Genomic DNA, 14,283 nt, shown 5'->3' with positions numbered 1-14,283 from the left:
TGCATTGTTATACTAATATATTAGGTAAATTATAAGATATCTGCAAATTGACATTTTTCCAAAAGATGATTAATTAAAATTTTTTAAAATACTTAAAATTGAGTTTATTACCAATACAGAAAAAGATTTGATATTATAAATATTATTAGTAGTAATTATTTGGATGAGTTTTTAAACTCAATTGCTAATGACAGTGGCTTCATGGTGTCATTATTTAATGTCTCAAGGCACCGTATATTTTATAGCCATGTTCGTTGTTAATAATGGTGGCTATAAATTTCTGTTTCAGAGAGTGTTGGTAATGGATGGGGAGGCAGTTTTCTACAGAGATTTGATAACATAGTCTTTGTTTTTAGCTTACAAAAATGACTTAACAAAGAGCCAACACAGGGAGTAGAACGGTAGGCTCTACTGTTGTTTGCTTGTATTTGAATCTTGAATATATATTTTTTCTGTGTGTGATTTCTTTACCAGAAAGTTTAAACACTTTTATGCTTCCATTTTTTTCAAAAAAAATTTTTTGGCCGTGCTTCGTGGCTTGTGGTATCTTAGTTCCCTGACCAGGGATTGAACCCATGCCCTGGGCAGTGAAAGCACCTAGTCCTAACGGCTGGACCACCAGGAAATTCCCTGGTTCCATTATTTTTAAAATAGATTTTTATGTGAGTCAGTTTAGTTAACTAGGTAATATAATCAAGCACATCAGACCACAGTATGTCTCCTTATGCTGCTAGAGAAGGAAGGAGTGAGTGCCTCTGTCCCCCCTGTTGTGGGCAGGACCCCACTCAGGTACCTGGATTACTGGCATAGCGTGTGACTTCTGACAGGTGGGCTGAGTGTGAGCACCAGTGCCAGTCTGGGTAGTGTGTACTGCTAAGGCTTAGTGTCTTCATATTTCTTAAGTGAAACAAAGTTCTGATATTTTTTTTCCTCACCCACTTTGGAGACTACTAGTGTTAGTGTGTTTATTAACTACTAGTTGGATTGAATAGAATGCTCTGCGGATATTTCTTCCGTCTCACTAGTACTTTCAGACCATTTGATCTACAGTGTTCATGCTTGTTTGCATTTACTACCTGTAACTTTCATTTGGGGATCTTTTATGTCTTGGGAACTTTCTAGATTCATTTATTTGGAATCCTCTTTTTCAAATATTTATGAATGTCCTCTTATTTCATAGGTTCTGGTTTCCTAGTCCCTCCTAAGCTCTTATCTTACTCTTCTTATCCTTTGATGGTAGATGATGTTGCTATTGCTGCCTTTAAGGCATTTAAAAATTCATTTTAATGGTGAGAGTTTTGGAAGAAATACTTCCCATCTTTCCTTGAATGTCATTTTCAACCAAAGAGTAATAGTTACTCAGATTCTCAGTTTTTAATGCCCAGAAAAGTAACAGCTGGAAACCTGTATGGAAAAAATGACTGTTACTGAGGTGGGAATAAATCTATTCTGCATACTTTATTATAGTCGTTTGATTTATATTTACTCCTTCACAAGTGGAAGTTGCGTGCTAGTGTAGGCACTCATTCTAAGATTTTACTGCTAGAAATTTATTTGTAGATTCCAAATTGAGTCTTTTTGGTTATTGATACTGTTAAAGTTAATAAGCTTAATATAGGTAATTTTTGACAAAATCTCTTGCATAATTCAGACCGCAATCCTGATTTTTATTTGGAGAAAGTAAAGAATTTCATACGAATATTTTTACATAAAAGGTAAAGTTTGCAAAAATGCAAAATTAAAAATTACTCATTTTCCTATTTAATGTAATATAAAAAATTACAATGTCAGGGTGCAGAGGAATCAAACCACAGTGAAAAAGGGAGACACTCATCTCAAGCAACCCACAGCCTAGCAGGGAAGACAGTCATGCAGGCCAAGGTTATGCGGTAGTACAGCTGTGTGTGAGAGACAGAAGTTTGTAGTAACAGTGAAAGTTCTAGCCCTTATAAGGCCCTGTAATTTTCACAGAGTGACAGACTACACTGTTGGATTTCCTCAGCTGAAGGAGGAGTGAATGGTTGTACAGTATTTGGTTAAAACTTGTTGAAAGGTACTTATGTTTCTCTTGCATCATTAACACACATGACCTGTATTTTATGTTTTGTTGGGGATGCGTCATTGCCAGCAGATGGAAGGGTGACCAGGGTGTTGAGGGGTTAGAGACCACGTATCAGGGGAAGATGTTGTGGGAACAGGGCTTTTCTGGTTTGAAGAGGGGGACCCCAGTGGAAGTATGCACTGCCAGATGCTTAGAGCTGTGATGTGAGGAGTTGTCAGTTTTCCTGTAGGAGTATTTCCCCAACTTCACCCACATCCATGCAACCACTGTGATTTTGTCTTATATGGGTACAGCTTGAATTCCAATTTACTTGCTTCACTTTTTCAAAGATTTAGGCATATTATTTACTCTAGCCTTATATTACGTGGTAAAGTCCTTGAAAATTGTGAAATTAATATCCTAGTTTATATATTTCTAATGTACATAACTCTTGAAGATTTTTGAAAAGTGCCACACTTAACCGTCTCTCAGTACATCAGTGGTCCGTGAACCATTTTGGGAAACACTGCTTTAGGGGCCAGCCTCAGACAGATGGAATGAAGTTCCTGGGGAACCAGATATGGACCTGTTCAGGGGAAGGGCTCTCTGTCCTCTGAGTGCACAGACACAGTGCCCCTTTCTTATTTCATGGATCAGAATTAGTTTCTCTAATATTCTTGCATGGGGGTACAAGGTAGGATTTATCTCAGAGGACACTAGGTTTTTTATTCATTTTGTTTGCATTCATACCCTACACTTTAATATAGTACCTAGCTCATCTTAGGTGCTCATGAAGATTTATTTTAGGGATGTGTGATTCTCGAGTTTTACTTAGACAAATGAATTCTTTACCTTTCATTGTTTCTCCTTTTTGAAAACAGGTGTTATCTTCATAAATACTGAATTATTTCAGTGGATTTTTTTTTGCAGATTTTCTTTAATTGTTCTGTTTTCTATTCTTAAAGGAATAAGACTTTTAAAGTTTCATATGGCTTATATTATGCTGGATTATAAATCAGAGATTCTGACAGATTTCAGACTACAAAGGTGGATAAAATGTTTTACTGTGCTATGAGTTTTTAAAACATTTTCCTCTGTTCTTTTATGGTGTGTGTTTTTCTCTTTTTTGAGATGGTCAAAGCATTCCTTTTGGGAGACAGGCTAGGGGTAGTAATAGCATGTTGTTTTGTGTTAGGAAAATTGAATTTGACTCAGAACTGTTTTAGGAACTAGCAGTCACCAGATATTTTAAGAGTGCTTTAAATGTAAACACATGTAAAAAAGTGAAAATATCAGTGACCTTCCCACCACCCTTCCCCCTTTCCTAGCACTATATTATGATTGGCCATAGTTCAAGATTGTGTTTGTTGCTGTTTTATATTCATTTTAAACTGAAAAAAATAAATTGTTAAAGAATGTTTTTTTGACATATAGCTGCTTACATAGAAAGAGAGGTACTTGAGGACTGTGCCCTTTAATAAAGATATAATATCCAATAGGGTATGTTTTCCTCAATAAAGTTATATATTTTTTTGATGTTTTATGATGTTTATTGAACACTTGCTTTGTAAAGTATTGAAATAATACAAAAATTTAAAAGAACAAATGTACTTTTCAAGAGTCACCAGTAATGACTAAATCATTATTGATTAGAGGCGGGCCTATCCTTTGGCAAATTTGGGGTGAGGTGGCTTTTTTATTTTTAAGCTCTTTATTGGAATGTAATTGCTTTACACTCTTGTACCAGCTTTTGAGGTATACCAAAGTGAATCAGCTCTTTTTATACATGTATCCCCTCCCTCCCGCGACTCCCTCCCACCCGCCCTGTCCTGGCCCTCTAGGGCATCACCCATCATCGAGCTGATCTCCCTTTGTTATACAGCAACTTCCCACTAGCTATCTACTTTACAGTTGGTAGTGTATATATGTCTATGCTACTCTCTCACTTTGTCCCAGCTTCCCCTTCATCCAACTTATATTTTTAATATATTTCTTTATATTAAAAAAAAGGTATATCTATATACCTTTAGAACAGTATTTCTTAAAATATTGTTCTAAAGGTATCATGTAAACTTTTTTCAAATTTTATGATTTCTTTCACTATGTTATTTTAGAAATCGAAGCATTCTAATGAGAAAAACACATCACCTTTAGTTCTAGTAATCAAAGGTAACCACTCTGAGCATTATGGTATATACTTATCATCATCTTACAAAAAGGGATGCATACTGTGTTTTCTTAGTGGTAAACATTTTTAATTTAAGTTTAACATATAGAAAAGTGTACAGTTAGTGTATAGCTCAATTTGTTATCATAAAGTGAATGAACATACATGTAATTACCAGTCAGGTCAAGTAACCCCTGGACCCCAGAAATCCCTCTCGTGCGCTCTCTTAATTGCTCTCCTCTCCCAGCTGCAGGAGAAACCACTGTCATGACTTCTAGCAGCGTAGGTTAGTTTCAGACTTTATATAGATGGAATCATATGCTGTGTATTCTTTTGTGTCTTTAGTTTGTAAAATTCATTCATATTTTTGCATGAAGCATAGTTTGTTCCTTTTATTATATATTATTCCATCTTAATACTGTCCCATATTTTATTTATCCTTCATACTGTAATGTGTGTTTATTTCCAGCTTTTGCCTGTTAAAATAATGCTGCTATGTACATTTTTGCATGTCTTTGCACATAAGTAAGCATTTTATTAGGTATAATAATCAAGCAAGTTGTTGGGTCCTAGCTTTACATCATTCAAGTATAGTGGTTACAATGAAACAGTTTTCCAAATTATTTTCACCAATTTAGCTCTCACTAGAGTATATGAGTGTTCAGTGTGTTCCACATCCATGTGCAACATGTTGTTGGAGAGGGAGAGGGTGGAGTCATGTTTATTGAGATATAATTTATATACAGTAAAACTCACCTTCTGTTAGCTTTGACAGGTATGCACAGTCATGTGCTAACCAGCATAACCATAAGATTGTGAACATTTCCATCATCTTAAAAAGTCTCCTTTTTGTTCCTTTGTAGTCAGACCCTAACAACTAGCCCTCCAAAATAGTTATACAGTGCAGGTATCTACCACTCATTATCATTAATCCATTCATGAAAATCAGACATTCTGCTAAAAATACTGATCTGGAACCTACTTACCATTATTTTAAATTTTAAAAATTATGCCATATATAATAACTTAAAATATTCAACTAGTTTTTCATTGTATTTTTAAAATTTATTTTGGCTGCGTTGGGTCTCTGTTGCTGCGTGTGGGCTTTCTCTCTAATTGTGAAGAGTGGGGACTACTTTTCGTTGTGGTGCTCAGGCTTCTCATTGCAGTGCCTCTCTTGTTGTGGAGCATGGGCTCTAGGTGCGTGGGCTTTACTAGTTGCATCCTGTGGGCTCAGTAGTTGCGGCACACAGGCACTAGAACACATGGGCTTCAGTAGTTGTGGCTCGCAGGCTGCAGAATGCAGGCTGAGTAGTTGTGGTGCACAGGCTTAGTTGCTCTGAGGCATGTGGGATCTTCCCTGACCAGGGATTGAACTCATGTCCTCTGCATTGGTGGGCAGATTCTTAACCACTGCGCCACCAGGGAAGTCTCACAACCAGTTTTTTAAAGCACACTAAATGCCAGTGTTTAACAAAACTAGTGTGTTTTTATATAAAATGCTTAAAATATGGCTTCCTGATCAAAGTGATGATTTAAATAGTAATCTCTTCCATTTAGTCATCTTTTCCCCACTCTTCTTTACAACCTTTTCAACTTTTGCCTCTTATTTTGTAACACCTAGCAAAATCGAGGGCTCAATGTGAAAGGTCTTAGGAAACACATTTAGTATGTGTGCCCAGTGGTGGAGAATGGCTCACACGGGGCGTGACACTAAGATGCCCTCTTAGTTATCAACAACATCTGAGACATTCGTCTCCTTTTTTTTTTTTTATTACACTCAGTTCAGTTTCAAAATGTCAACAATTCTGTCATACCAATTATCTTTGTAACGAAATTTGATTCCCCCTCTCTTTCAATGCATTATTTTTTAAAATGTTTTGAGTTTTGGAGATATAAATATAAAAGATTATTTTATAAACACTTGTTGAAAAGGATTAAACTGAAGGATATATTCTAGGAAGTTTAGATATTAAAAACTAGGTGACATTCTACTGGGAAAATGTTAACCTTGTTGACATTCTGGGTGATGTGCATGGATTTCTAACCATGGGCTTGGTTTTCTCTTGTGTTGAAGAATATGTCACAGTTAATTCAGTCAGTTCCTTCTTTTTCAATATTTAAGTGTATATATTTCGCTAAGTTTTAAAATGGATAGCTCTTTTATCTTTGTATTCATTCTTTAGAATACATTGTGGAATTGGACTTGTTAGGCCAAGTAGTCTTCATATTGTTAATGCTTGTGCTGCACATTACTTGCTTTCCCTTTCTAAAGATGGTGCCCATTTACAGTCCTACCTCTGATGTCTGAAAATACCTGTCTCCTAGTATCCTCATCAGCATTAAAGTATTATAATTTAAAATATAGGACTAAACCCAGTTTTTGACACCTATATTTAGAACTTTAAAAATAACATGTTTTTCCTTTAAGTAGCAAATATAAAATCTATATTTGTATACTTTTAAAATATCCAATATGAAATCTGTCTTATACGCTGTAAAAGTAACCTTTGGTAAGTAACTGAAGTAAGAAAGAAAGTAAAGTTGAGGTAAAGGAACAAATTAAGTTTGTAAGTTGGAGCCCTCTAAGGAATATAAAACACAAAAAAGATGTAGCTCTTTTCCATCAAGGAGTCCACAGGAAGATTTGTGCCTAAGTTACATACATTAGTATAATCAAATTCAGACTGTGGTAAGTAATATGCTGGAGAGAGCTATAATCAAAGTGCTGTAAAAGCAGTTATTTTTTGCTGTATTAGAACAGATGAGTCTGATTTGGACCTTGAAGGATTTTCAAGCAAGAAAGGAAGTAGGAAAAAGAAATGAAAGAAATTTTTTTAAAAATGGGAGGAAGTAGAATGGCTTCCTTGGTTAATTGTAAAATGATCAGTTCTATTCATTGATTTCTGAGCTATTTCCGAACTGTTTTTTCTCCCAGGATCATCCTGACACATAGGTAACATTCATTTTCTCCCTGCAGAGTCACTACAGTTTATTTATTTGCTTGTCTTTTCCCTGTCCGTTTCTCCTTCAGACTGTACACTTCATGGATAGGGCCTCATTGTCTTTGGGTTATTAGTGTCTAGTCTAGTTTCTTGCACTTTGCCTAATCCATACCAGTACCTTACTAAGTGATGAATTGAGAGTATGTAAGTGCCCAGGCAGTAAGTACATATTTGGCAATAATACGTTTCCTCTGTGGCTGATATGTGACCCTTAAAAGAAATTAACTTCAAAGAAGTTAAATGACCATCAGATATTTTTTCCCATACAGATGTTCCTAACTGGTGGTGGAATTATTCTGTATTTTGATGGTATCAGTGTCAAATCCTGATTGTGATACTGTACTATAGGTTTGTAAGATGTTACCATTAGAGGAAATTGGACAAAAAGGTACTTTTTAAGAGCATATGAATCTATAATTATCTTTAAAACTTAAAAAAATTTTTTAAAAACTATTGTTAGTTAAAAAAAAAAAGGTCTCTAAGCAAGCAATAATATTTCAGAACTTTATAACACTTAAAAAATTTTTTTATGGGTCATTAGGTCTTTGTGGCTGCACGTGAGCTCTCTCTAGTTGTGAAGAGCGAGGGCTACTCTTTAATGTGGTATGTGGGCTTCTCAGTGCGGTGGCTTCTCTTGTTGCAGAGCACGGGCTTTAAGTGCATGGGCTTAGGTAGTTGCAGCATGTGGGCCCTAGAGCTTGTGGGCTTCAGAAGTTGCAGCGCATGGGCCCAGTAGTTGTTGCACGTGGGCTCTAGGGTGCTCGGGCTTCAGTAGTTGTGGTGCACGGGCTCAGTAGCTGTGGCTCATGGGCTTAGTTGCTCCGAGGGATCTTCCCGGACCAGGGATCGAACCTGTGTCCCCTGCATTGGCAGACAGATTCTTAACCGCTGTGCCACCAGGGAAGTCCCTATAACACGTAATTGTGTTAGGATATTGGTTTGGCTTTTAATAGAGATCAGATACCAGTGGCTTAAAAAAGATGTATATTTCTCTCACATAAAAATCTAAGCTAGTGGGCTTCCTAGGTGGTGCAGTGGTTAAGAATCCGCCTGCCAATGCAGAGGTCACGGGTTCGATCCCAGCTCCAGGAAGATCCCACATGCCGCGGAGCAACTAAGCCCGTGTGCCAAAAAAAAAAAAAAAGAACTAAAAATCTAAGCTAGTCTAAGGGTGTAGGCAGGTTTGCTTCCTGAGGTCATCCAGGGACCAGAGTTCCTTCTGTCTCGTTTTGCCTTTCCCTTGGTGGTATCCTCATGCGCAAAGTTGAATCTGTCTGCCCACCACTCTCTCTGGGTTCTAGCCCATGGGAATGGTGAGGATTGGAAGAGAAAAAATTTCCTTTTAAGGATATAATCTAAAACTCGCATGTGTTGCTCCCAGTCACATCCCTTTGGCTGGAATTTAGCCATATGGCCATAGTTTCCTGTAAGAAAGACTGGGAAATGTAGTTCTGTCCAGCTAAATCTCAGGGCATTTTAATTATTAATGAAAGGAGAGAGAGTATGGTATTGGGATCAGGTAGTTACTCTGCCCTGGTGTTTGCTCTGGAATGCGTGTTCAGTAACTTTATTGGTGAAACTGTCTTCCCTCATTTCACTACACTTATATAGGAAAACTATAGATGTTTGAAGAGTTATATTTGTTGGATCATTATAGCAATTAAAATTGGTATGAATGTTTGCTTCCCCTTTCTCTAACCTCTTCAAAGACAAAGTATAATTTTTTCTTCTTTGTATTTTTTATACCTGGCATAGGGCCTAACCTTAATTAGGCACTCTACCTATTTATTGACTGATTGCCCTTTTATCTGTGTTGATTGAAATGTCTCTAGCAGAGTAAGTATTTGTAATAGCTGACCTGCTTTCTCCTTAATTACTTCATAATATCTGTTTTGTTATAATATTACAGGCTCAAAATATATGATTATGACCCTTTTAGCAGATTTTTATAACTATGGATGACAGTATAGTATGTTATCATGTATTTTTTTGTATACTTTTGCTTGGATAATGTTTTGTAATATATTTTTTAGTTATAAGAAATCAGTTTTAGTGTGGCAATTGACATGTTTAATAATTAAAAAACAGTAATTTACCTTAATTTCGTTGTCTTAATGGCTCACTTTTGAGTTCAAAATTTCTTAAAATGAGATTTCTTTCTTCTTTGATTATTATTTTATTGATGTTGCAGTTTGTCATACTTTATACTTTTCTCACATTTTTATTGTTAAGGATAAATAATCTTGAGTCAGTACTTTTAAAAGGTTGAATCATCAACACTAGATTTGTTCTTTTAGTTAATTTCAGTATTTTTTTAGTTTTAGTTAGATGAACTTTATTTTAAGCGTTTATTTGGAGGACCTGAGGGATACAATTAAAAAACTTTGGAGACCATCCTTAGTTTGGTTTTTAGAAGAGAAGGAAACATACTGTAACTTTCCCTTATTTTTCTGGTGGCGAGAAACTTTTTTTTGCCAACAGGAAAATGCAATTCCACTAAGATTCTTGGGTCATAGATCAGAGGCTTGGATCAGCAAAAAGAAACGAACTTTTGGAAGAATTCTGGTCCAGTATTATGGGCCAGTTTAAACTACAATGTAGGCAATGGCAGGCTGCCTCATTTCTCCCTATAAGGAAAGGCCACATAGCAGTAATATTTACCAGAGAAAGGAAGGAAGGTTGTGTGTTGGGTGGGGGCGGGGTGGGATAGCTTCTCAATAAAATGTTCATTTGACTGACATAGTAAGCAGTTTTGCAGCCCTCTTGGAAAAACTTGAAGGGGGGCAAAAGTTCTGTTAAAAAAAAATCAGAATTTTGTTTGTGAAATTTGTCCAGTGCTAGTCAACTCTTATTTCTCCTAGTAATGAAGATGTGCAGCCGTGAAGAGAATCCAAAAAAACCACTTATGTTTTACCTTGGAGAGCATTTTGTGATTATTTTTGTTGCAGATTGAACTTTCTAATTGTGTTTTTCTTTGCTTGCACTCCTGGAACACGCAGTGGTGGATATAGGGGGAGGCAGTTACAGAGCATACTCTGAGTGGAAGGAAGTGACTGGAAATTTTTAAAAATGTTAAGATAAACAACAAATCAGTCCCAAAGCAAATAATACTTGGCTACTGGTTGTACTTTCTTATATAATTTTGATTTTCTTCTTAAATGCCTCAAGTTTCCCAACTCTGTCATGAACATTGTTTCAAATAAATTTAAATTTGTGATGTGTAGTGATCACTTATTTTTTTGGTGAGTTTGGCTTTAATTGAAGTATAGTTGATTTATATATAATGTGTACAGCAAAGTGATTCAGTTATACATATATGTATACATTCTTTCTTTTTAATATTCTTTTCCATTATGGTTTATCATGGGATATTGAGTATACTTCTCTGTGCTGTATAATAGGACCTTATTGTTTATCCATCCTGTATCTAAAAGCTTACATCTGTTAACCCCAACCTCCCACTCCATCCCTCTCCCACCGCCTCCCCCTTGGCAACCATCAGTCTTTTCTCTATGTCTGTGATTCTGTTTCTGTTTCATAGATAAGTTCATTTGTGTCATATTTTAGATTCCACATACAAGTGGTGATAGTCTTTCTCTTTCTGACTTACTTCACTTAGTATGATAATCTCTAGTTGCATCCATTTTGCTGCAAATGGCATTATTTCATTCTTATTTTTATGACCGAATAGTATGCCATTATATATATCTACCACATCTTCTTTATCCATTCATCTGCGTATGGACATTTAGGTTGTTTCCATGTCTTGGCTATTGTAAATAGTGCCACTGTGAACATAGGGGTGTATGTATCTTTTTGAATTATAGTTTTGCCTGAATATATGCTCAGGAGTGGGATTGCTGGATCATATGGTAATTCTGTTTTTAGTTTTCTGAGGAACCTTCTTACATATAAGTCTTTTTCCTCCTTGGTTAGGTTTATTCCAAAGTTTTTTAAAAAATGTGATTAAGTGCATTTTTAAATCCATTTTCTGTATCAAGGAGATTTTTCTGGCCTTGTAAAGTGAGTATGGTAGCTATGATTCTTGGTCTGTACTTTAGCACTGCATATATAATATGAGAATTATCTGTATGCTGAGGGCTTGGTAGATTTATTTGTAAAAAAAAAAATCTGGACTTGGTTTGTTTTTGAGGATTGGCTCTTTGACTCTGGTTTACACTCTTCTAAGATTATTTATTCATTCAGGCTTTTGTCTTCTTTGGCCAATTTTGGTATGTTGTATTTTCCTAGATATTTTAATATTTTGCTTAGGCTTTCAAATATATTGGTATAAAGCTGTATGTGAAATTTTCTTATAATTGTATGTTTTGATATCTAAAGAAAAATCGAGAAAGATATATAAGAAACTTAATATTTTGGTTATCTATGGGAAGTGGAAGTGGAATTATGGGGATAGGGAATGATAGTCTTTAAACATTTTATGTCCTTGGGCATTATGAGAATTTCCAAATGATGGACTTGTTTTTACTTTCATAATCAAAAAAGGGAGTATTTCAAACTTTAAAATATGAAAAAGTATAGAATATTGTACAGAAATAGATTCGTCTTACTAGTCCCAGCACATTCTAACTGTGTTTTCTTCTCCAGCTGGACTCTGGACTGTTTTCACACTGGGCGGCGTGGGTAGCAAAGCAGCCGCTGCTCCAGAAGTTTCTTCCCCTCTGGCCAACCAGAGTCTCCTGCTTCTGCTGGTGCTGGCCAACCTAACAGATGCCGCAGATGCACCAAACCCCTACAGACAGGCCATCATGTCCTTTAAGAATACACAAGGTTTGTGGTATTTTTTTTCTCTGAATATCCTTTCTAATGAGGAAAGAGGGTATTCTTTACCGCATATTGTTTACTGTCTTTCAGTTGTGAAGGTGACCATCAAGTTGTATATTTTCATGTTGGTTACAGAAGAGAAAAACGTATATTTTCTGTCTATATTCTCGGGAAGTTCAAGTAAATCTTAGATGAGGGCTGTGGTTCTTTATATCCATTTATATTTACATTTCTTTGAGAAATAACCACGCCAGCGTGTGCTTAATTTGAATCTACCTGTCCTACCTGTTAGGGAGAGGAATTAACCTGGAAAATTCCAAATGATACGTTATTTAAAATTTTTTATTTAAAGTCTATATTCCAGTTAGAGTTTTATAGAACTAAAAATGAGAACAGAACTCAGCAGACTTTTTTCTGCAAAGGGGCAGATGGCTTTGCAGGGCCATGTGGTCTCTGTCACCACCTCTTAACTGCCATTGCAGCATAAAAGCAGCGTAGGTAATACATAAGCAAATGAGGATGGCTGGGTTCCAGTAAAACTTTATTTCCAAAACAGGTGGTGGGCTGCCTGTGGGCTGTAATTTGCCAAACCCCGAAGTAGAGCATGGGCAGGTAGTTCCATGTTGAAACAGTAATCACTTATCAAAAGGTTATACTAAAAGCAAGATGAATATGGTAGCTAGATTTTCAAAATACATCCAACACTAATATAATTAAAATGGATAAGAAGTGCCGTTATTGGGTAAGTACATTTTTAACTCTTCTGGTGGTCTTTGCTTTGTTCCTTTCCAGAGCTGTGCTAGTGTATGTTTCTTATAGACACTGGATGACTGTGCCAGTTTGTTGTGCCTTTGCCAATTCTGGCATCATTATTTGCAGGGGAATATGAGTCTCTAATAATCTGATAGATGAGAAATGAAAACTCATGTATCAAATAGTATTTTCTGTTCTCATTACTATACTCTTCTTGGTGACAGTGTGACTTCAGGGTTAAAAAAGGAAGTTTCAGAGTCAAGCTGACCTGCGTTCATATCACACTTCTGTCACTTCAAAGCTGTGAGGCCTTTCCCAGTTTGCGTATTCTCAAAAAGCCTCAGTGCCTTTTTCTGTAAAATGAAGATCTAGTATTAGGTATACTATCTAGTATACCTAATAGGATTTGCATAAGTACCAAACAAGGTAAGGTTTTGAAATGATTAGCTCAGATTTTGCAACATAGCAGGTGTTGAGTACATGGTATCTGCTATTGTTACTTTTGTTCTTCTGGCCAAACAATACTGTTTAGAGTTGAACCTTCTTGGGAGAGTCATCTTTTGCGAGACGGTGGTACAGTGATTCAGAACATTGGCTTTAGGGTTAGAATGACCTGGGTTCATATCCCAGATTTTATTTTTTAAATACTAGTTTCCTTATTTGTGAAGCAGGGATTATATCATCTACCTCATAAGGGTCTTATAAGAATTAAATGAGCATTTGTCATAGGATGGACTCACCAAATTACTGCTGCTATTGTAAGAAACAGTAAAATGTGGTGAAAACAACAGGAGCTGATCTGTGTTTATTCAGGGATGATCTTGGAAAAGTTGCTTAATCTCTCTAAGCCTCTGTTTCATCCTCTGTAAAACTGGTCAGAGTAATGACGTGGTTGCCATATGGGTTAAATAAGAGTTACTACACATAAAGCTGTCAGTATAATGGCTGGTTCATAGCACTTACTAGCTAGTAACCTGTAGACACACAACATATGTATTTCATTTGTAGTCAGGTATAATACAGATTGGTGAACGTGTTATTCTGCTTCCATTGTAAAGAGGTGTAATGTGACCAGGATCTTCCTCCACCGACTCTTCTGTAGATTCTCTAATGTTTGCATACTCAACAATACAGCCAAGACTTCCTTTTGCCATCCCTTGCAAAAATATAGGTCAGTCTTACAAAACAGTTGTTTTTGTAAGTGTCAAAAATACAGTGTTAGGTTTGAAAAAATTACCTATGTTCTGAATGTGGAAGGAAAAGTGAGGGCTCTTTGTAGTAAAGTTGAATACATTTCTTAGATGCATTCTTCTCACAAACGTAAAGGGGAGGAAAACTTGAGAGGCACAGGACTGTGGTATCAAAGATTTTGTTGGCACACGTTTCTTTTCCATACGAGCACAGCTTCTGGAAATGTCATAAAGCAGTGGTTTTTTGAATTTTTGTTTTGTTTTGCTCGTGGTTCTGTGTCTTTAAGAAAAAATTCTTTGTGCCCATTTGTCAGAAGGCATGAAAGTATCAGCTCTTTGTGT

General features: G+C 36.2%; 1 protein-coding gene across 1 annotated transcript in view; it reads left to right on the top strand.

Annotated features, from left to right (window-relative positions):
- DYM (dymeclin) overlaps nt 1–14,283 on the top strand; it is a 367,767-nt gene that overhangs the window by 120,227 nt on the left and 233,257 nt on the right. The window contains exon 9 of the mRNA XM_057698938.1: nt 11,822–12,004. Within this exon, the coding sequence (XP_057554921.1) occupies nt 11,822–12,004 (183 nt within the window). The remainder of the gene's footprint in view (nt 1–11,821; nt 12,005–14,283) is intronic.

Source organism: Hippopotamus amphibius, chromosome 11, assembly GCF_030028045.1.
Source record: "Hippopotamus amphibius kiboko isolate mHipAmp2 chromosome 11, mHipAmp2.hap2, whole genome shotgun sequence".
Taxonomy (NCBI): domain Eukaryota; kingdom Metazoa; phylum Chordata; class Mammalia; order Artiodactyla; family Hippopotamidae; genus Hippopotamus; species Hippopotamus amphibius.
This window is presented reverse-complemented; position numbering and strand designations above follow the sequence as displayed.